The following is a 22,668-nucleotide window of genomic DNA, read 5'->3' on the forward strand; positions in this document are numbered from 1 at the left end:
GGCCCTGCCCCATCTCACTGTCGCGTGCTCTCTCCCACCAGACGCCCAAGGTGTTGTGCCATCTCTGGGCTGCCTGTGTTTTGGCCACTGCTCGCTGCACTCTGACCATCCTGAAACACAGGGGCTCCTGTGTCCCGAAGTGCTGGGGCCGACTTCCGTGGTCCTTCCGTCGGTCAGGGCCGCGGTCCTCTGGGGCTGGGCTGGAACGGCCAGGGCGGTGGCTCGGTGGCCTGGCACCTCCAGGCTCAGGGCTCGGCTGGGTCGCTGGGGTTGCTGTGTTGTCTCCACGCCGGCGCAGACCTGGAGTGCGAAGGTGGACTCTGTCCAGCCCCCTTGAGGCTTGCTTAGCTCCAGGCCAGGGTCAGCATGGGAGGGCTCCCCACCGCCGAGGCCCTGAACCCGGGAATGGCAGCTCACGGGGCCTTGTGTAGAGGCCAGCGCCACCCGCAGCGTGCTGCTCCCTCCTGGGGCCCTCCCCCCACCCTCCCACCCCCAGCGCCTACTCCCTTGTCCTGACTGGCCTGTGCCCCCTTCTGGGAAGTCTCCCCGACCCTGGCCCCTGCCCAAGCGCGGGCGCCCTCGCGGCACCTGTGTGCTGCTCTGGAATCGTGGCTGGGGGAGCCTTGTCCTCAGCCTGGGCGCCAGCACCCAGCGCAGCTCCAGGCTCCTGGGTGCCATCACCCAGTGCAGCTCCAGGCTCCTGGGCACCGCAGGGGCCAACGCGGAAACAGCTTGGGGAAACGCCGGGACCTGGGTGAGACCCTGGGACTCTGTGGGTCCTTCTCCGCTGAGAGTGAGGGCTGGGCAGGCAGGGGGTGGAGGAAGCCACCCCAACGGTCTTGGAAGGGGGGGTTTCCGGGGTCACAGGACGCGTCCAGCCCTACGCGGTCAGGGTGCGCACCCTGAGAGCGAGGTGACATTTACGCAGGTGGGAAAGGCGGCGTGGGGGCCACTCCAGCCTGGATGGAGGCGACGGAACCGACAGAGGCCGCAGCAAGGGGGAGGGTGGGGCAGGGCCCGTCCTGGCGGCACAGCTTCGCCTTCTGGGATCGCGCCGGTCTCCAGCACCCAAGGGCGTCAGACTGTGGTCACCGGAGAAATTTTGGGCGAAGCCGCCCCCATCAGGCAGTTAAGGACGACTTCTGTTAACGCATGTGGAGTATTTCTTCCCAGGCAGGAGCTCGGTTTTAAATCTTAAAAGGCAATCGTGAACACTGACAATACGATGTATATAAACTGTGGGTTATAACATGATTTCCCATCGTTGGTGTCTTGACCTTGGGTTTTTCAGAACGTCGTAACCCTCGGGGTGAGGGAAGTAGTGTCCGTGGAGAGAGGGTGCTGAGCTGCCTGGGTTCTGCCCTGGGACACCCGGGGTTAGGCAGAGCGGGCTTTTCTTGTCGAGAAGCATCAGAGTGCTTTTCATCCACGCTGAATCACGCCGTTGGCATCAGTGGTGTTCCGTGGTAGATATGATATGTCCTGGGGCTCCTGACAGAACCCGGGGCTGAATGTCTTAAACGACAGAGATTTATCCGGTCGCAGTCCCAGAGGTCAGAAGTTGGAGGGCAAGGGCCGCGCCCCCTCTGTCCCAGGCATCTCTCCAGCTCCTGCTGGTTCCTTGGCTGTGGCCTCGTCACTGTTATCACACAGCCGTCTCCCTGTGAGGTGTCTGTGTCCCAGTGTCCCCTTCCTATAAAGACACATGTCACATTGGATCGGGGCCCACCCTAACGACCTTGTCTTAACCAGTTACATCTGCAAGGGCCCTATTTCCAAATAAGGTCACATGCTGCGGTCTGGGGATTAAGGCTCCGATGAGTGAGTTTGGGGGATACGGTGCGACCCACAGCAAAAGGCAATAGATACGCACATGTTTGTAGTTGAACAAGAATGTTTCCATAAAAATAGATTCTAATCGACCTTGTAATGATTTGCTTACAGCAAACGACTCGTCAGAGTGTAGTTGGACGGGTTTGCACACGCCCGGGGGCTCCCCTCCTCGCTGTCCCCAGGCCAGGCAGCCCCTGACCTGCCTTCTGTCCCCTTCCCTGTAGGTCGCTTTGCAGGTTCCGGTTTCATGGCAGGGACTCCTGCACCGTCTCCTTTGTCCAGCTGCTTTCACGCCGCGTAGTTATCGAGAGATTCACCCGTGTCTTTGTGGAAGGGCCGTTTAGATGGGCTCGGCTGGTTGGGCCTGCGGGAAGCAGCTTGGCTTCTGCAGACCAGCATCGGGGCGGCTTGGTTCTAGCACTAAAGGCATCTTGCTTCCGCTTTAAAACAATATTTGCCTGTTAGGTAACATTTGAAGGAAAATTTCAAGGAAGTGTAAATTGAGTGCAATGAAAATGCAGAAGTGAGAAGGGAGGTGAAGTTGGGCTGGCAAGGAGGTTCTGTCGGTGTTGGAGGCACTTACCTGCTAGGTTGGGTTTTTCTGGACTGAGACTTGGTGACTGGCCTGGGGGAGGGGCTGGCCCACCAGGGGCCCAGGTCCCTGTACAGACCTGGGGCTTGTTTGGGTACAGCAGGACACACGTCCAAATTGCATCCACTCTTTTACATTCTTATTAAAACCAGCTGCCTTCCAGGTGGAGCTCCTTAAGGACCAGAGGAAAAAAATACCCCATCCAGCTCCTGGAATTACTACTCTGAATACACAGTGCAGCAAATGAAATGTACTCACAGCGGTCTCCACGTTTCATGGTTCTTGTGCATTTTGAGGCTTGGCAATTTATTTGGCTTTTGCCCACGAAGCATCAGTGGTCTCATGGATGCACTGGATGAATAAGACACATAGCTCCTGCTGATAATTTGTGAAGATGGCTTTTGGTTGAGACCCCTCTACCTTCAGATGCTGTAGGGAAAAGGTTTGGGAGGTGCTCTGGGATTGGGTGCTGGGGGCTCTGAACCCTGGAAGTGACAGACAGGGGAGCCCCCCTGACACCCACATCGGGTACCTGCCTCTCAGAGAGGAGGCTGGCAGAGCAGATCTGTGCTCACATCTGAGTGCGGCTTGTTTGGGGGAGACCTCAAAGCCCCCCTCGCCCCTGGGCCACCGTGTTGAGCAGCCGAGACTTGTGTCTCTCGGGTCGTGGGAGCTGTCTCGCAACAGTGAGACTTGGGGGCCCGGGATGGTGGTGCCCAGCATGTGCTTGGTGGCTCCCCGACAGCCGGACTCTGGGAATCTCCAAGCCTCAGTTTCCCTGCCTGGCAGCTTGGAGACCACCTCCGCCCTTCCCGGAGGCTGTGGGATTGGAAATGTGTCCCGCAGCTGGCAGGCTGCCCACTGGGCGGGGCAGACCCGCGGCTGCCCCCTGCGCCACTCGCTGTGGGGTCTCTGGCATGGTCCCTGTGCCCCAGGTTACCCGTGTGAGGGCGGCCAGCCCTGAGCCCTGCACTGTGCAGGGCGACGCAGCTTTTGGAGTTTGGTCTGGAACATGGATTCAAGTTGTTCTGGCACCAAAGTGGTCACGTTTCATAAGTGACTGTCCGAAACTGAAGTGTCTTGAGATTAGCAAGCTATAAATAAAATAGACAGTAGAGACCCCACAGGAGAAATAAAAACACTGGAGAGATGGTGTGGCTTCCAGGTGGCACGTGCGTCACTTCGGTGAAGTCTCAGGTGCCGGTGTGGCAACAAATGCCCCTTGGTCTCACCCAGCCTTAGCTGCTCCTGTCAGTGTGGCATCTGAGTCCCTTAGGACCGCAGGCTTCTCTCTGAGGGTCCCTTCCTCACAGGGCTGCCCGCGTGGACCTTTGGATGCATGAAAATGCCCTGTGATCTGTGCAGCAGCACAGGTAATTCAGAGATGACAGTCAGGTTATCAGTCCACAGGTGTATGTCCTGTGAACAGGTGTGGGCCCATAGGTGTGTGTTCCCTGAACAGCTGTGTGACCCATGGCCAGGTGCATCTTCACTGGACAGTAGCAGATGCTCTGCTGCCCTTGCCCTCAAAGAAAAACTGTGGTGAGTGTGCTTTAGTCTGAAGCCTGCATCTTTCTTATCAGGCCATCATATGACATGACTACCCAGGATGCTTCCATTTTTAGGGTCACAGCTGCTGAAATGCAACTGGGCAGCCGCTCTTCTGCTGTGGTCAGGTGGGTGGGACCCTCATGACCTCTTACTGATATGGAGACATAACCAACTTTGTAATGCAAATTCAGTTATTCCCCTAAAGTTTCCTGGATAAATTGGATAAATTACATGTATCCTTAATATTTCCATAGCAGACTAATCGTTTTTTGTTTTTGTTTTTTTTGTTGTTTGTTTGTTTGTTTGTTTTTTGGCTGCACTGCACGGCACGTGGGATCTTAGTTCCTCAACCAGGAATCGAACCTGCGCGCCCTGCAGTGGAAGCGCGGAGTCCTAACCACTGAACTGCCAGGGAAGTCCCGCAGACAAATCTATTTTTGATGATCATTCCTTTAGATGCCTTTTCTTTTTAGTGTACAGGTGATTTTTTTCCCTAATGAAAATTGTGTTTTCTTACAACAAAATCTCTACGAAGTACATAACTGATTTTAAGCTGCTCTGATTAAATATTAATTTATTTTAGAACTTTCCATATGAGTTGAAATTATTTGAGAACTGCAAGCCCCCTGAGGTAGTTGTTGCTTCTCTAAAATGGCACTGGCATTTTGCCCCTTTTCAGTGTTCTTCCTAATTCTTAGGCTCTCTGTTTCACTGGCGAGTAAGGAGGCTTATTATTCATATAGGAAGTCAGGCGATGAAACATGCCTCTCCCTAACTTGAACACAGGGTCCTTAGGGCTCTCGGTACCTCCCCCCATATTTGGCCGGAGCTCCGCGTGGACTCCGGGCACGAAGCCGATGCTTTGAGTTTAATGGTCGATTTCCTGGTTTGACGTGTGTTTCGGTTCCTCCCTCAGCGTCTGGCTAACCTGAGTCTGTAACGCCCGGTGTGCGGTGTGAAGCCACACCTGGACGGCCTGTCTGTCCCCCTCCCCACCTCTCACGCCCTGGGGGAGGGGCAGACCGGCTGCTGACCACCCTCGGGGGTGGTCCACGCACCCAGGGCCGAGCACCGGGTGTCAGCTGTGGGCCTGGGGCCCCTGCAGCCAGCTGTGAGCTCGCCTGCTCTCCTCAGGGCCACACGAGCGAAGCAGCGTGTTCACTTCTGGTCTTCGAGTCGGGGGACTGGTTGGAGCGGGGGGTCTCTGTTCCCGCCTGGCAGGGACGGTGCTGAGTGGGCTGTCGAGGGAGACAAGGGAGTGAAAGGCTTGGACCCTCCCCAGCCTCGTTCTCCCAGCTTGGGGACTGTGGGCGTTTCCAGGTGACCTCAGATGGTGATGCGAAATGTAAAGTCTAAAGGAAGGTGTTGCACAAATGAGGCGGCCCCGCCCTCCGCCCCGGGGAAAGCTGGACAGATGTCCGCACCTTTGACCAGCTGTTAAACCGTGTGTTTATCAGGGAAGACCTGTCTTATGCAGGGCGTCTTATGCGGTGAGCCTGGCCCCAGATTTCGTACAGTGAAGTCCTAGCCCCCAGCGCCTCAGAACCTGACCTAGTTTGGATGTGATTTGTACTGAGGTAGTAGGATGGGCCTAATCCGATGTGACCGTGTCCTTGTAGGAGGGGACACTGGGACAGACACACACGCAGGGAGACGGCAGAGGCAGAGGTGGGCGACGCTTCCACGAGCCAAGGACACTGAGGACTGCCGGTCACCGCAGAAGTTGACGGAGGCCAGGACGCATCCCCCGGCGGGGCCTTCGAGGGAGTCCTGCCCACACCTCGGCCTCGGTCGGGCTCTGGCCTCCAGTCTGGGCGGCACTGAAGTTCTGTTGTTTTGTCTGCCCAGTCCGGTGGCCCCGGGAAACTTTGGGAGCAGCAAAGAGCTGGGGGACGAGTCTGGGGACAGCAGCGTGTGGGGCCCAACTCGAGAAATGATTCGGGCGCTTGGGACCGCGAAGGGGGTTCTCATCACCTTGGGTCCCTCCCCCAAAGACCCCTTCCTGGGGGCTGAGCTGGTCACAGGGCCTTCCGCCTCTGGAGCTGGCTTGGGCTGGAGTTTGGGAGTTTATGGATGTGCAGCTTCAGTCCTTCCTGTTCTAGGGGTTTTGTTTGTGTAGGATGTTGTTGTCGCTTTGTTTTTAAAGGATGCTGCTTCAAGGGTGAGGGATGAAGGTGCCCCTGGGTTACTTGGCCTCGATGTTCTGAGTTTCTGTTTGGGTGAGAAAGTCGCTTCGACTGTGGATGGGTGTTTTCCTCCTTTCTGGAATATTTGTTTGCTCGGAGGGTTGGCTGCAGTGTGTAGGATTCTGTTCAGAGCGCCATGTGCCCGACGACAGGTGAGCCTCAAACCGGACGCTGGTTCAGGTGCCCACCGTCAAGTGCCCTGTGCCCGGTGGCCGCCCTCCGTGCACCCTCCTAACTCCCCCGGGGTGTGTGTCGACCGTGCGGGTAACCCTTCCGTTCTTGCCCCACAGAGTCCATAGAAGAGACCACCCTGGGATCCCAGATGAACAACCGGCGGGAAGATATGGAAATCGCGTCCCACTACCGGCATCTGCTCCACGAGCTCAACGAGCAGAGGCAGCACGGCGTCCTGTGCGACGTGTGCGTGGTGGTCGAGGGCAAGGTCTTCAAGGCGCACAAGAACGTCCTGCTCGGCAGCAGCCGCTACTTTAAGACGCTCTACTGCCAGGTGCAGAAGGCGTCCGACCAGGCCACGGTCACGCACCTGGACATCGTCACGGCCCAGGGCTTCAAGGCCATCATCGACTTCATGTACTCCGCCCACCTGGCCCTCACCAGCAGGAACGTCATCGAGGTGATGTCAGCGGCCAGCTTCCTGCAGATGACGGACATTGTGCAGGCCTGCCATGACTTCATCAAGGCCGCGCTGGACATCAGCATCAAGCCGGACGCCTCAGACGAGCTCTCGGAGTTCGAGGTGGGTGCCCCCCCCAGCAGCGGCGCAGACGCCCTCATCTCCGCCGTGATGGCCGGGAGGAGCATCTCCCCGTGGCTGGCCCGCCGCACGAGCCCCGCCAACTCTTCCGGGGACTCGGCCATCGCCAGCTGCCACGAGGGCGGGAGCAGCTGCGGGAAGGAGGACCAGGAGCCCAAGGCCGACGGCCCCGCCGACCTGTCCTCCCAGCCGCTGTGGCCTGGCGACGCGGCCTACGGGCCCCTGCATGTCAAGGAGGAGCAGCTCTCGCCGGCCCACTACGGGGGCAGCGAGCCGCCGTCCGCCGGGGATGGGGCCGCTCAAAACTCCTTCTCGGAGCAGGTGGCAGGGGATGGCTGGCAGCCCACGGGCCGGAGGAAGAATCGGAAAAACAAAGACACGGTCCGGCACATCACACAGCACGTGGAGGACGACAGCCGGGCCGGCTCCCCGCTGCCATCTTTCCTCCCGACGTCCGGGTGGCCCTTCAGCAGCCGAGACTCAAGTAAGCCTTTGGTTTGGTACAGGCTGGGCTCAGGCGCCCTGGGGTCACGGGCAGCCCAAAGGCACTGTTGGTCAGTGGCCCTGGGGCTGCTCGTTTTGTCCACGCAGGGGCACCTTTCCAGGCTCTCGCTGGTGGCTTTCCGCGGGTCACCCCCTTTCGTAGTAGATCGGTGTGAGCGCGGGGAAGGTGGCCGACGCGTCCCGGCGGGCATGCCAGGGCCGCCGGCACACGGAGGCTGCTGGGCTGGGGATTTTCTGGAGCTGGAGAGGCGGGGTGACACCCGGAAGGATCCCCAGCGTGGGGTGTGGTGGAGCCTCTCGTAGGCACTGGGTGGCGTAACTTAATTTTTAAAGATTTAGACATGACAGTGTTAAAACGATGAAGAAGTGCACGAAGTGACGTGACTCGGGTGGAAGGGAAGGACAGGCCACGTGTGTGGGCGCCGGCCGTGGCCATTGTTGTCAACGTGGAAGAAACACCACGTGTGTGTGTTTCGTCCTGGGCACGTGAGGGCTGTGGCCACAAGCCCCCCTCCCAGTGAGGGGTGTTTCCTCGTTGCCAACAAGTGCGGGTTCTGTGGTTCACCCACAGAGCAGCCGCTGGGCGTTACCGCACAGGTGGGGAGCCCCTTCTGGACCCCGAGTCCGTCAGCCGTGAGGGCTCTTAGCTTAGCTTTGTTGACGCTGGCCCTCACCCTCTGGAGGATGGTTTTATCTGTCTCCCAGGCTAGTAAACAAATGAAATGTTTACTAGATGCCAGGTGCTCTTGCTGGCACTGAGCATGTGATAGTCACGGCTGCACCGAGCTTCCCCGAGTGGCAGATGGGACCTCGAGGGCTGCGTCTGGAGTGAGGAGGGGTGTTGGTGGGACAGGGGTTGGTCCAGAGCAGGATGGAGGCTTCTCGGCAAGTGACCACGTTGGGGAGGCCCCTCCAGGAAGGAGGGTAGAAATCAGTGGGGGCTCAGAGGTGGACAGAAGGCAGTGGACCGTGGGCACAAGCCCTGAAAGGTGTCACCAATGCTAGGCCTGTGCTGGGTTTGGGAGGGCAACCCTGGGGCTCTTGATACAACAGCGTGATTACTGTGGTAAAACCTACGTATCATGCACTTCACCCCTTTAACCATTTTTTTTTTTTTTTTTTTTTTTTTTTTTGCGGTACGCGGGCCTCTCACCGCCGCGGCCTCTCCCGTTGCGGAGCACAGGCTCCGGACGCGCAGGCCCAGCGGCCGCGGCTCACGGGCCCAGCCGCTCCGCGGCACGCGGGATCCTCCCGGACCGGGGCACGAACCCGCGCCCCCTGCATCGGCAGGCGGACTCTCCACCACTGCGCCACCAGGGAAGCCCCTCTTTAACCATTTTTAAGTGTATTGGCATTAAATACATTGCCACTATCCATCTCCAGAACTTCCTCATCACCCCCAGGAGACGCTGTAGCCTTTCTTACTGGTTCTCATTCTCACTGCCCCTGTGCATCCCCAGCCCCGAGCGCTGGGCCAGCCTCCTGCAGGTTCAGTCCAAGCCGGTTCCACCAGTGTCGCCCCCTCGGCAGGATGATTCTGTGTGAGGTGGCGTCCTTCGCGCTGTAGGACATCGGCAGTGCCCTGGCCTCCGCCCGCTGGATGCCAGGAGCCGCCCACCCCTGGTCATGACGTTGCCAGTGTCCCTGATGGGAAGCCCCCCGCAGAACCGTTGAGTGTAACTGAACTGTCAGAAGAAGGTTAAGTTTCTGAGATGATAGAAAGCCCACCTGTCTCCCTGCCAGCGGTCGGCACAGTGGTTGTCTGTGTCTGCTCTCTCCGTGACGCCTAAACGTCCCTTTAGCTCTGACGAAAGCCTGGAGAGCAGCGTCCACAGGGACTGACTTAAGGAACCTTCTGGGTGGGTCAGGGCCGCAGAGCCTTGCCGTCCTGTCCTACACCTGCCGCATCACGAGTTGTCCGGTGGGCCGAGGGGCTGGAGGCTCTAGATCGGAGAGCCCATCAGCACGTTAAGGACAAGGACGCTCCTTAAGCCTGTGGGTTTGATGTTTTAAATGCAGTTGTCGAGCAGAAGGTGTTTTTAGAATCCAACAAGTGATTTCTGCTGGTGTACTCTTGCTAATGTCTGAAATCCCTTGGGTTACCAAGGCAACTGCGAGATTTCCCCTGAGTTGCTAAGACAAGGACCCGAGGTGTGGGCTTGCGTGGGACGGCTCTGCCCGTCACGGTGGCCATTTATTCCTCTGCCCTGGCCCTGGGCTGGGATTTGGAAGCATAAATTGTGATCCCCAGTGGAGGAGAGTTTGCTTTCATTAAAGATTTATTACATCTTAGAGGAGAGTATTGTTTTCTTCTCATCCTGTTTATAGGAGAAAAGGCCCTTTTCCAAAGGAATGTGTCAGGCGGTTCCTGCCGATCATTCAGGGCACTTGACGAAGATGCTCTGATGCCCAGCCCTGCAGCAGGACCGCCGCCCTGTCCCCTGTGTGTCCCCACCTCGGCATCAGGGACTCTGGGGCCTGTTCGCGTTTAAAAGTGATTCTTCCAAGCAGGCAGCCAAGTGCTCTCTAACCCAGTAGCTTCCAAGAAAACATCCATTGAAATGTACCTCCGGGTTACAGCTGTGGGAAACGGCGTTTAAACGTGCAGGTGCAGTGGACACAGGCCGGGCCCGTGGCAGCTGCCGGCTCCGGCCTCGGCCCCTTGTCTGTGCTCCCAAGACCGTGAGCCTCCGATGCGGTGGGTTGTACTTGTTCAGAAGCTGGCGCCAGGAGAGCCCAGGTGCCCCATCCCGACATCCCACACGTGTCCCGAAAAGGATCTGCAGAAATAAAGTTCTGAGCTAGAATAAAGCGTGTGGGTCTCGTGAAGGAGGAACTGTTTATCCCTGAACCTCGGTAAGGGTGGGCCCTGGCGTCCTGGGATTTTGAAGAGGACGTGGGGACCACAGAGCGGGTTCAGGGCGTGCAGGTGGCCCCCGGAGACTCTGGTGGATGCTCTAAGCTCACAGCTGCCGTCCTGCTGGGGCCAGGGCCCAGCCCTCCCCGGCCCAGGTCGGAGGGTCTCTTCCCTCGCAGCTCGATGCTGGGGCTGAAGCCAGGCCGGTAGCCCCTCCCTTGGCTGTACCCCCAGATGTTTTCCTTTCAGAAATGAGCGGAATTGCCTGGAACTCCTCTGGTCGACCTTGGGGCCGTGGTCAGGGGGCAGCTGCTGCCCTGACACCTCAGCAGTGGTCTTCATGGGGAGGTACGTTGGGAACGTACCTGCTGCTGAGAAGGGAGGTGGGGGAGGGGCCTTCGTGCTGGCCCAGGAGAGCGGGCTCGCTGGGGACGGGGCCTGGGCGAGGGCGGGGCTCGGCGCTGACTGGGACCCTTGGCCTGTGCCCCCCTGGCCGCCCAGTCCTGGCCTGAGGCCGCACTTCCGAGTTACCACCCGGACTGGAGATCCTCATCACTGTGGCTTTGATGAGTGGCCAGCAGAGCTTCTTTTCTGATGAAATGGGAGTTCCTGGACTTTCTAGAAAATTCAGTTCCTGAAGACAGAGCCCCTGAGGCCTCGCATCATCTAGATGTGGGAGCCGAGGCTGGTCACCCAGGGCCACCCCCCGACCCCATCCTGTGGAGGAGCTGGAGGGTCTGGGTCTGGGTGGGTCAGGACAAGGCGGGGCCCCTGGGAGGCGACAGGTGGGCGCGGCCCGCGGTCGCTCTCGGGACCCCCAAGGCTCCACTCGCGACAGAGGGGTGGGGGTTGGCTGGGGCCCTGGTGCTGGCAGAACCGGCTGGCAGCTTTTCCACGGCTCATTTGCTCCAGGGTGAATTTCAGCTCTTCCTGGTCTCGCGGGCGCCCCCTGCTGGCCTGGCACGGAGGTCACCTGCCTTTGCTGCTTCCAGGCAGGTTCCCAGACGTGCCGCCACCTCGCTGGGTCCTGTTTTGATTTGAATTTGAGGGGTTTTGTCCTCTTCAACCAAGTGTGTGTTTTCTTCTGATGTTTGGACACTGTGACAGTGACGCCCCCAGGGTGCCGACCGGGGTGGGGACCGAAGCCCCACAGGCACCCACCTCCCAGGGACAAGGAGGCTCTGGTTGTGTTGAAGTGCCCAGGGAGATGCTCGTATATTTTGTATTTGCTGTATATACGTGTATTTTTTTTTTTGCGGTACGCGGGCCTCTCACCGCTGTGGCCCCCCCACCCGTTGCGGAGCACAGGCTCCGGACACGCAGGCCCAGCGGCCATGGCTCACGGGCCCAGCTGCTCTGCGGCACGTGGGATCCTCCCGGACCGGGGCACGAACCCACGTCCCCCGCATCGGCAGGCGGACTGTCAACCACTGCGCCACCAGGGAGGCCCTATACATGTATTTATATACATACACTTAAAAGCACAGCTTGGGAGCTTACATTTAAATGGAGATTTTAAAAGGAGTTGTGAGTGTAATTTTTAACTGTTCATTTGAAAACTTTTATGCTACTGCTTTTATCAGACTTTTAAAAGATGGAAGCAGAGCCTACACATTTGACTCTTCTAAGTCAAATCCCAGATGTTCAGCCGGCAAGGGGGCCATGACCCACCCCCGAGACACCCCGACACCCGTCCTGGGGACCACCTCCCCAGGCAGTGTGTCCTGACTCGGCCTCTGTGTGCTGGTTTCTCCCGATCAGTCTGCTGTTGATGGAGCCCACGGGGGTGCCCGCCCCTTCCCCAGCCGTGGGCTCTGTCCTGACCTTGATGGACCTGGCTGCTGGGACCCTCAGTGCATGCCTTCTGGTGCTGGTGGCATGTGTGTTTTTGGTGTAGACCTAGAGGTGTTTCTAGGGGTGTGTCTGTTTCCTGCTGCTGTGACAAATCACCGCAGACTTAGTGGCTTGAAGCGGCCCAGCTGTATTATCTCTCGCCCAGATGTCGCCGGTTCGTAGGGCTGGATCCTTCTGGGGGCTCAGGGGAGAATCCCGGCCTTTTCCAGCTTCCAGAGGCGCCACATTCCTTGGCCCGTGGCCCTGTGTCACTCGGCCCTCAGCTCTGGTGCCGCATCCCCTTCGCTGGCTCTGGCCCTCATGCCTCCCTCTTCCTCTGAGATGGACCCTTGTGTGGACAGGGACCCCTGGGCCGGCAGGGTGATCTCCCGTCACACTTGCAAAGTCCCTTTTGCCACGTGAGGTGACATGTTCACGGAGATTAGGACCCAGACACCTGGGGACCATCATGGGAACACAGATAATAGCGAGGTGTTTTGGTGAAAACTGCCATTCCCTTTCCTATTGTTTTAAGTATGATATACATTCAATAAACCGCACAGGGCTTCCCTGGTGGCACAGTGGTTAAGAATCCGCCTGCCAATGCAGGGGACACGGGTTCGAGCCCTGGTCCGGGAAGATTCCACATGCCACGGAGCAGCTAAGCCCGTGCGTCACAACTACTGAGCCTACGCTCTAGAGCTCGCATGCCACAACTACTGAGGCCTGAGCGCCTAGAGCCCGTGCTCCGCAACAAGAGAAGCCACCGCAATGAGAAGCCCGCACGCCGCGACGAGGAGTAGCCCCCGCTCGCCTCAACTAGAGAAAAGCCTGTGCACAGCAACAAAGACCCAGTGCAGCCTAAAATAAAATAAATAAATTTATAAAAAAAATAAACTGCACCGACTTCAAGTGTACGGTTTGAATAATTTATTGTCTCTCTCCCTGCCATTTTATTGGGGGAAATATTCACACTTACAGAAAGGTTGAAAACACGAAAGTGAGCCTGCCTGCGTTGAGATTCTCCACCTGCTGCGTCTTGCTGTGTATACATGTTTATGCATCTGATCATCCAAACCCACCTCGTTCTCTGAACTCCAGAGAGCCGACACCAGCACCTCATCCCAGCACTCCAGCCAGCCTCTCACCAGAGCCCGCGTTCCCCACACCACACATGTGCCTTTGGATGGCAGACGTGCCCTCAAGACATGCCCTCAGCCTCTGGACCCCGGCCACCCCACCCCGCCTCCTGCCAGCCTGGGGGTTGCAAGGGAGGGTGTCACACAGGGTGTGCTGTGCGGCCCACTTGTGTCCATTGTGAGATGATGCAGATTTACAGTCACTTGTGAGAAATAACGCAGAGAGAGCCCGTGCACCTGTTAGGCAGCCCCCCCAGTGCTGATGTATCAGCAACACAGCCAGGAAACCAACCTGGCCCTGCACAGTCACCAGCAGGGGACCCCGGGCTGCTCCCCTCCACAGCCTCGGGAACTTCTGATCTGTCCCTGGCTGTGACGTCCAACACGCTCTCGGGGTTTGCTCAGGCCGCCACGTGCGTCCACAAATCGTCCGTTCACTGCCAACGTTATTCCGTTCTCTGCTGTAACACACCTGCTGATGGACGTTTGGGTTATTTGGGTGATTTCTGGCAATTAGGATCAAGCTGCTCCGAACGTCCCAGGACGAGTATTTGTGTGATTTGTCTGCATTCCTCCCAGGACTGGGCTGCTGGGCCGTCGGGTACTGTGTGTGCAAGAAACCAGGTGTGTGTGATGTACGCTCGTGTCAGCATCCCGTGGATTGGTTCTGGAGGGTGTGGGGACATCTCCTTATGGTTTTCTTTCTTTTTTTTTTTAACATCTTTATTGGAGTATAATTGCTTTACAATGTTTTTAGTTTCTGCTTTATAACAAAGTGAATCAGCTATATGTGTACATATATCCCCATATCCCCTCCCTCTTGCGTCTCCCTCCCACCCTCCCTATCCCACCCCTCTAGGTGGTCACAAAGCACCGAGTTGATCTCCCTGTGCTATGCGGCTGCTTCCCACTAGCTATCTACTTTACGTCTGGTAGTGTATATACGTCCATGCCGCTCTCTCACTTCATCCCAGCTTACCCTTCCCCCTCCCGTGTCCTCAAGTCCAGTCTCTACAACTGCATCTTTATTCCTGTCCTGACCCTAGGTTCCTTATGGTTTTCTGACTGTCTTCTCAGGGGTTCAGCAGCCTCCCCTGTCTTCCTTTGAGCGGTCTGTGCTCAGGGCTGTGCATGGTGGCGGGTTTGAGGGCTGGGCCGTCCAGCACCCTGTGCTGCCCGGGGTCCCACTCTGACGACGAGCATTGTTTCCTAGTAGCCATTGATCCCTCTTCCTGGGGAAGCGTCTTCTGCTGAGTAGAGCATCCTCCGAGTGTCCTGGTGGCAAGTCCTTCGTCAGGTGTGTGCTCTGAAAACATTCTCTCTCAGCCTTTGGCTCATTTTTTCCTGTAACAGTGTCTTTTGAAGAGTGCACACATTTTAAATTTTGATGAAGGCCAGTATGTGAACTTTTTTTCTTTTGTGGTTCATGCTATTTGGGTCTAATCCAAGGGACCTTTGCCTAAGGTCACAAAGATTTCTCCCGTGGTTCCCCTGGAGGATTGGGTGTGACTACAGGCCTGGGATGCATGCTGGTCTTTGCATGTGGCAGGCAAGGGGTCCGCCTTCACGGTCACCTTCTGCATGTGGTGTCCAGCTGTTCTGATAACCACCTGCCCATGGAACTACCTTACTAACTGTATATATATTTTTAATTAAAGAGAATTTCTTCTATGAAGTGAAAACATTTTGGTAGTTAAAGAAAATGAGGTAACTTGATTTTAACTTGGATAAAGAAGCACTTAAGAAATAATACACCTTAGACACATGAAGTAATAAGAAGGTAGATTTTGGACAAAGTGCATAATTATAGTTTTTTGAACTTTTTTTTGCCTTGTTTGTGAGATCTAGCGGAAGTTAGGACTAAGGTCTGGTCTGAGCTGTAACTCGGGAGGGTGGAGTCCCCCGGGGAGACAGCCTCGGGCCCCGCAGTTTCCACTCATCCAGAAGGTTCCGCTGTGTTGCTGTTTACACATCTGTGTTCGCGGGGTGCCTGTTCCCTGGATGAGAGGCCACAGGCTGGGCTGGGACATCTGCAGGAAGCCTCTCAAAGGCAGCTTGGGAGCATCTTTGAGAATCGTGAAGAGTGGAGATTTGGGGAAATCTTAGAGACCGAGTGTCTGCTTTTGACCAGGCCCTCGTGGTGAGGGCGGCCCCTGTGCCATCACCCCCGGCCCTGGACTTGCTCCCACCTCTGCTCCGTCATCTGTTTATTCCCCACTTTGCAGCTCACACAGCATCTTCTAGTTTAATTGTTTAGAAATTCTGCTTATTTTAATTATAATCTGTTTTCTGCTTTTTAGCCAAAGGTTGTAAGTGAGTGAAATTTTTTAAATGTTACAATGTATCACTTACAGGAAGAAGGGCCCACCCCGCCAAACCCCTTTCTGCTCTAGAATCAATCTTTACATTTAGCACTTGGCCCTTTACAGTTAGATGTTGATATTTTCATCCTGGTTGCCTTGTTTATTAAAAAGAGGTCAGCCTGGGGAAGAAGCCCTGAGCACCTTTTCCCCTGCCCTGGGCGGTCGGTGGGGGGACATTTCCTGCCATCACACGCGTGTGGGAAATGGCTACACACACTCTGTCCCTTGTCTTGGTGGCCGGTCTCCCCGTCCAGCTGCTAGCAGTGCCGCCGTGGTCTCTTCTGTCCGAGGAAGCCCCCTGTGGCATCACCAGGTGACCTGGAAGGGGTCCACCGCCCCACAGCTAACAGCCCAGCCCGTCGCACCTCATCTGGCCCCTGGTTTGTCAGTTGTTTGTTTGTTTTTTTAATAGTTGAATTGCTGGCTCAAAGGGTCTGCACTTTTATTTTTTTAAATTTTATTATTTTTGGCTGCGTTGGGTCTTTGTTGCTGTGCGCGGGCTTTTCTCTAGTTGGGGCGAGCGGGGGCTACTCTTCGTTGTGGTGCACAGGTTTCTCATTGCGGTGGCGTCTCTTGTTGCAGAGCACAGGCTCTAGGTGTGCGGCTTCAGCAGTTGTGGCACGTGGACTCAGTAGTTGTGGCTCGCGGGCTCTAGAGCACAGGCTCAGTAGCTGTGGTGCACAGGCTTAGTTGCTCCGCTGCATGTGGGATCTTCCCGGACCAGGGCTCGAACCCGTGTCCCAGGCATTGGGAGGCAGATTCTTAACCACTGCACCACCAGGGAAGTCCCTGTCAGTTTTTTTTTGTTTTGTTTTTTTTGTTTTTTTTGTTTTTTGTTTTTGCGGTACAAGGGCCTCTCACTGTTGTGGCCTCTCCCGTTGCGGAGCACAGGCTCCGGACGCGCAGGCTCAGCGGCCATGGCTCACGGGCCCAGCCGCTCCACGGCATGTGGGATCCTCCCGGACCGGGGCACGAACCCGTGTCCCCTGCATCGGCAGGTGGGCTCTCAACCACTGCGCCACCAGGGAAGCCCCCCTGTCAGTTTTTTAACCTCACTATTTAAGGTTTTTTCTAAGTCACTGAGTCTACGTTCGTCACTGTTCAGAGGTAAAATGTTAGATGAGACGTTTTCAGGGTTGTCGCTCGGTGGATGAGCTCTAGCAGCTGAAGGAAGGAGCCCCTGGGGTCCTCGCTCAGGAGATGTCCCTGCCTGGAGGGGACTCGGGGACAGTCCTGTCACACATGGTGGCTGATGGCTCAGGCTGGAGGCCGTTCCTGAAGCTCAGGTCCGAGCCTGGCTTCCCAGCTCTCCCGGCTCCAGCTGAGATCCACCTGAGAGCAGCACAAAATGAAGTCTGAGCTTAACCCGTGAATGTCAAGTTGCTAAAGAAAAGCCGTTGCTGCTGCTAACGGGTAGGACAGCTATATTGGTCCCCCCACCCCCACCCCCCGCCGAAGTATTTGGAATGGTTTTAGTTTTTTGATAACAATAATCTAGTAAGAGTCTATTTTGCGGCTTCAGTAACATCAAACTCTTCATCTATGAAAGGATTTGTTGCAATGTTAACTGTTGCTTTCAACCCCCTGTTCTGTCTGTAGAATTTCGGTTTTGACCTCAGCATCTTAATCCGTCCTTTTTTTTTTTTTTTTTGCGGTACGCGGGCCTCTCACTGTTGTGGCCTCTCCCGTTGTGGAGCACAGGCTCCCAACGCACAGGCTCAGTGTCCATGGCTCACGGGCCCAGCCGCTCCGCAGTATGTGGGATCTTCCCGGACCGGGGCACGAACCCGCATCCCCTGCATCGGCAGGCGGACTCTCAACGACTGCGCCACCAGGGAAGCCCTTAATCCGTCCTTTTGAAGTCAAGCTGTGGTCTGCAAGGGCCCGGGAAGGACCTGCTCTCTCTCCTGGCGCCTGGCCGGTGCCCTCAGGCACCACCCCTGCCCCTTGCCCCTCACCAGGCTCCCAGCCTGTCTACCTGGCAGGAGGCTCAGGACCTGGGAGGGCCCAGGGTTGGCCTTACAGTAACCTCTCCCTTCTGGGCACTTTCCTCCGCTTTCTCATTTGAACAAGAAATTCTGGGGCAACTGGGTCTCCCTGCACCTCCAAAGTGGATGCCAGCATGAGCGCAGGAGCCCACCCGGGCCAGCATGGGGCGCCCTAGGCTGTGCTGTGCGTGTGCCCGGCCCATCAAGATGACGTCGGAGAGTCAAGTCCCCTTAGCCCTTCTGGTCTCCTTCAGGACTCTCATCTTCAGAATGACCAGTTCCTTCCAAGCTCCGTTTGACTGGTATCATCCCTATACTGGGAGACGTCCCAAGTGCTGTTTCCAGAACTGGGGGCTTGAATTTCGACCTGGGTGCTCAGCAGACAGACCGCAAGGCTTGGGAGATGGAGGGTGCACTCAGGTGCTGAGAGCATGTCCGCGTGTCCTATCACGAGCTGCTCGGGGCTCTGCAGCTGGCTCTTCACTGGACCCGCGAGGGCTCTAGGTTAGGTCACTGACTGACCGCAGGTAGCCTGACAGCTGCACAGGCGTGTCTGGTCTTGGTTCCCTGGACGGTGGTACCTTTCCTGAGTCATAAATGTTCATGTGGGAATGTTTCAGTTGACGGCTTTCATTTCCTTCACTGTCACCCTGCATCTCGTGGCCCCTCACCGCTCCCCCACGAGCATCTTTAGAGCGTCGGCCCGTGAAGTGTGTCTGTGGCTCGGGCTCGCCGGTCCCTCCCGCCCCTCGTTTCACGGCAGTGCTCAGTCAACAGACCCCAGACACCCTTCTTCGAAACCCAACTTTTAGCTTTTCACGTGTGGTTGGAATCTTTCAGCTAATCTTGATTTCTTTTACACGCTTTTGAACTTAAACTGTTAATATAATTTCATTAAAATTTTGGTTTTGAAATCTGGTGTTTTTTAGTTTTCAGTCTGTTATGGGCTGAATGTTTGTGTCCCCTAAATTCATATGTTGAATCCCTAACCCTGGTGTGGCTGTATTTGGAGATGGGGCCGGTGAGGAAGTCATCAGGATAAACGGAGGCCCTCGGCAGCTGCGTCGCCTCAGAGCCTGCGCCCTCCGTCTGCTCACCCACCGAGGTGAGGACAGCGGGGAGGTGGCCGTCTGCAAGCCAGGAAGCAGCCTCCACCAGGAACAGGGCCCTGCTGGACCCAGATCCTGGCCTTTGCAGCCCCGGAACTGAGAACCGCTTAAGTCTTACAGGAGCCTGTGCAGACAGAGGCAAAGCCTTCATTTCAATTTGATTTAATCCCTACACTTAGTGGCTAGAAATGCAAAGTCAGTGCTGATATAACATTTAGGAATTGGCAGAAAAATATGAAAAGGCTTATAGTTTGAAAAAAAGAAAGCATCCTTCCGGAGCTTCGGTCAGCAGTAGCCTGATGCTGCACCTCAGCAGTGTCCTTGGTGCCTTGTATCCTTGGGGAGAAGTTAGACCCATCCACGTGGTGGCACCCAGGGTGTGCTGCCCTGTGGGACGTGATGCCCCTGGTCAGGGCCCCTGTGATCTCTCAGCCTGTTCCCCGGGGCCCCAGTGCCCCCAGGGCGCTTGACACCTGAGGGGCTCTGCGGAGGTGGGCCCTCCCCACACCCCAAAACCCAGTTCCTACGCACCTTGCGTGGACAAATGTGCCCTTCCAGTTCGGGAGTGTCTGCAAACATCGGTCAGTGGCCATGTGTCCCCAAGGTGCCTGGGGCCCTGGCTCTTCGGTTCTGATCCTGACTCCTGTCCGAGGACCACAGTCAGAAGTCCAATCGCTTGCAATGATTGAACTGTTCTGTGAAAGCTGTCTGAGGCATTTTGGGTGAGTCTGGTGGATTGTCTGATGGTGGTTCTTGACTCCGTGCCCTCTGGTTCTGCAGCTTTGAGTAATTTCCTCCAACACGAAGGTGCACCATGAAGCAGGCTGGGTCCGAGTTTTCTCGTGCACCATCAAGGCGGCTAAGGAGTGGCCTCGTCATGGAAGTCGCTCTGCTCTCTGGCGGCCGTCACGGGACAGAGGCTGGCCGAGCCCCTTCAGGACACAGGGGACCCTCTGTCCTCCTGCATCTCGTGGGGAGGAGCACCGGGCTCTCTCCCTCTTCACGTTCAGTTCAGCTTTCTGGAACCTCCTGTGTCTTTGCCTCGGCACTCGGCACCACCCTGGCGTGCAGGTCTCTGCGGGGAGCTCGTGCGCCCCCCGGACCCCGCCGTCCTTGCCTTGCACACCTGGCTCCGTGGACCGGGTCCTGCGCTTTGTGAGCGGGCGGTCCACCCACCGCCCTCCGCTCACCTCCAAGCATGTGTTTGTGGGAGGAGCCATAGAACCACCACATGGGGACACCTGTGGTGCTGCCTGGCACCTGCTGACCCCACTTCCCAGGTGCACGAGGCTGCGTCCGGGTGTGATGCTCAGGCTGGTTCGGGGTCTCTCTGATTTCCGCAGCCTTGGGCCCTGCTTCCCTGGGTTCTGAGGAGGGACCTGTCGTTCCTGGGACCGGCTCACGGGCCCGTCCCACATCTGAGCCTGCCCAGCATCCCCCCGTCACCAGTGCCCCCGCTGCCCCCCTCCCAAGACAGCCTGGGGCTGGGAGGAGAAGGGTGGCCCATCCCTTTTCCCCCGCCTGCCTTCGCCTCCTCTCGGGACTGGTCTTGCTTTCCCATTTCTGTTTTGATTTCTCGAGTCACCACTTGTTCCCAGGGGGGCCCTGGCCAGGCAGCAGCTCTCCCTGGGGTCCATCTGGCGCCGGCCCGTTCTGGGGGCACCTCCGTGGCCCAGATGGTACAGGAGGCTCCTGGTCCTGCCTACGTGGCCCTGAGCTAGAGGTTGTCACAAATCCTCTTGTTAGTAGCAGCTTTATTGAGATGTAATTCACACTGCTGACAACTCACCCATTTCAAGTGTGTGATTCGCTGGGTTCTAGTCTATTCACAGGGCTGTGCAGCCGTCACCACAGTCGACTTTAGAACATTTTCATCACCCCAGAAGGAAACCTGCACCCTTAACAGTCACCCCAAGACTCGCCCCCTCCATCTCCCCTGGCCCTTGGCAGCTCCCAGTCTCCTCCTGTCCCCGTGGATTTGCCTTTTCTAGGTATTTCACGTGAGTGCACTCGACAGTATTTGTGCCTTTCACCGGCCATAACGTGCTCGAGGTCCGTCCGCATCGTAGCCTGCGCCAGTGCGTCATTCCTTTTTATGGCTGAATCATATTCCTCTGTGTTTATCCTTCATTGGTAGGTGGGCGTTGGGGCTGCTCCACTTCTGACTGTCATAGGTGCCGTTGCTCTGAGCGTGGACGTGGGTCTTACCCCTCTTGGACGTCCTCCCACTGGTGGAAATGCTGGGCCACGTGGCAACTTGGTGTCCACCCTTCTGAGGACCTGAGGCTCTTGCACCACGGCCGCGGCATTTTACATTTTTACCAGCAGCCTGGGGGCTCCAAGGTCCCACGTCCCGTCGGCACTTGTGGGTTGCAGCCGTCCCAGAGGGCGTGGGGACGACCACCTGCTGCTGAGTGGCGCTTCCCTGACGACGAACGGCACCGAGCACTGCTCACTGGCCATTCGTGTGTCCTCTTTGGGCAAATGTCTGTTCATGTCCTTTGCCCACCTTGAAGCTAGGGTATTTGTCTTTTCATGGAGCAGCTGTGAAGTCCTCTGTGGCGTCTAGACAGGCTGTCGTGTCAGGCGTACGGTTTGCAGATATTCTCTCCCACCCATCCTCTCACTGTGTTGATGGTGTCCTTTGAGGCCTTCAGGGGTTTAATGTTTGACGAAGTCCAGTTTAATCTGTTTTAGTGCTTGTGCTTTTGGTGTCGCAGCCGAGAACCCGTGGCCCAGTCTGAGGCCGTGGAGGTTTTCTAAGAGTTGTGTAGTTTGGGCTTTTTTTTTTTTTTTTTTGCGGTACGTGGGCCTCTCACTGTTGTGGCCTCTCCCGTTGCGGAGCACAGGCTCCGGACGCACAGGCTCAGCGGCCATGGCTCACGGGCCCAGCCGCTCCGCGGCATGTGGGATCCTCCTGGACCGGGGCACGAACCCGTGTCCCCTGCATCAGCAGGCAGACTCTCAACCACTGGGCCACCAGGGAAGCCCCAGTTTGGGCTTTTTGATCCATTTTGAGTGTTGCCCCTTCTCTGAGAGGTGAAAATACCCAGACGTTCAGCCCCGGAGCAGACCCCCTGTCCTGGGTGGGCGCCCACCCCGCCCCCGGGTTCTGGGTTGAGCCCCACACGAGGTCTTGGCTGTGATGTCACCACTGTCCTGGGACTTCGTGGCAGGCCGGGATCGGGCTTGAGGCCAGACCGCTGGGGTTCAGGACGCTCGTGGCTCCAGCTTCTCCTAAACTTGTCTGCTAGCTGTTCGGAGGGTCCTGAGCCACAGGCGAGGTCTCTAACGCGTGTTTCCCTCCCCAGACGCGGACTTGACCGTCGCTGAAGCCAGCAGCTCGGACAGCCGCGGGGAGAGGCCGGAGCTTTACGCACATGTGGACGAGGGGCTCCTGGGAGGAGAAGGCAGCTACCTGGGAGCCCCCCTCACCCCGGAGAAGGACGACGCGCTGCACCAGGCCACCGCGGTGGCCAACCTGCGGGCGGCGCTTATGAGTAAGAACAGCCTGCTGGCCCTCAAGGCCGACGTGCTGGCGGATGACAGCTCCCTGCTGCTGGAGTACCTGCCCAAGGGCACCCACTCCCTGTCCCGTAAGTGCCGCGCGGGCGCGCAGTGTGGGCAGGAGTGGTGCACCTCAGCCCGTGACGCGCTGAGGGTGCGTGCGTGCGTGTGGGTCGTGGCGGTCGAGGGGCCTTCGGAGAGGAGGCAGCGCTGTCGGGGCACCGGGAGGGGAGCGGCCGAGTGCTTGTCCGAACGTTCATACTTGAAATCGAGGCATCTAACCCTAAACCCTGATCGAGCTGACAAGTGCTGGGCCGTGCAGGCCTGGGACAGGGACCCCTGCGCTGGGGAGGCCTCGGGACATGACGGGCTCGGGCTCCCTCTGCTGGCCTCGCCCCCTGCCTGTGCCGACTCATCCTGCCTGGGGAGCG

At 57.3% G+C, this 22,668-nt stretch overlaps 1 protein-coding gene across 5 annotated transcripts in view; it reads left to right on the forward strand.

Annotated features, from left to right (window-relative positions):
• Positions 1-22,668, forward strand: part of ZBTB46 (zinc finger and BTB domain containing 46) — a 57,165-nt gene that overhangs the window by 12,228 nt on the left and 22,269 nt on the right. For 3 of the 5 annotated variants that reach the window (XM_081256048.1, XM_081256050.1, XM_081256051.1), the window contains exons 1-3: positions 6,196-6,314; positions 6,453-7,421; positions 22,042-22,326. In XM_081256048.1, the coding sequence (XP_081112174.1) occupies positions 6,299-6,314; positions 6,453-7,421; positions 22,042-22,326 (1,270 nt within the window). In that variant the 5' untranslated portion in view covers positions 6,196-6,298. Of the gene's footprint in view, positions 1-6,195; positions 6,315-6,452; positions 7,422-22,041; positions 22,327-22,668 lie in introns of those variants that run through there. The other 2 variants (XM_081256052.1, XM_081256049.1) reach the window with 2 other exon arrangements.

Source organism: Mesoplodon bidens (assembly GCF_964165515.1).
Source record: "Mesoplodon bidens genome assembly, chromosome: 15".
Lineage (NCBI taxonomy): Eukaryota > Metazoa > Chordata > Mammalia > Artiodactyla > Ziphiidae > Mesoplodon > Mesoplodon bidens.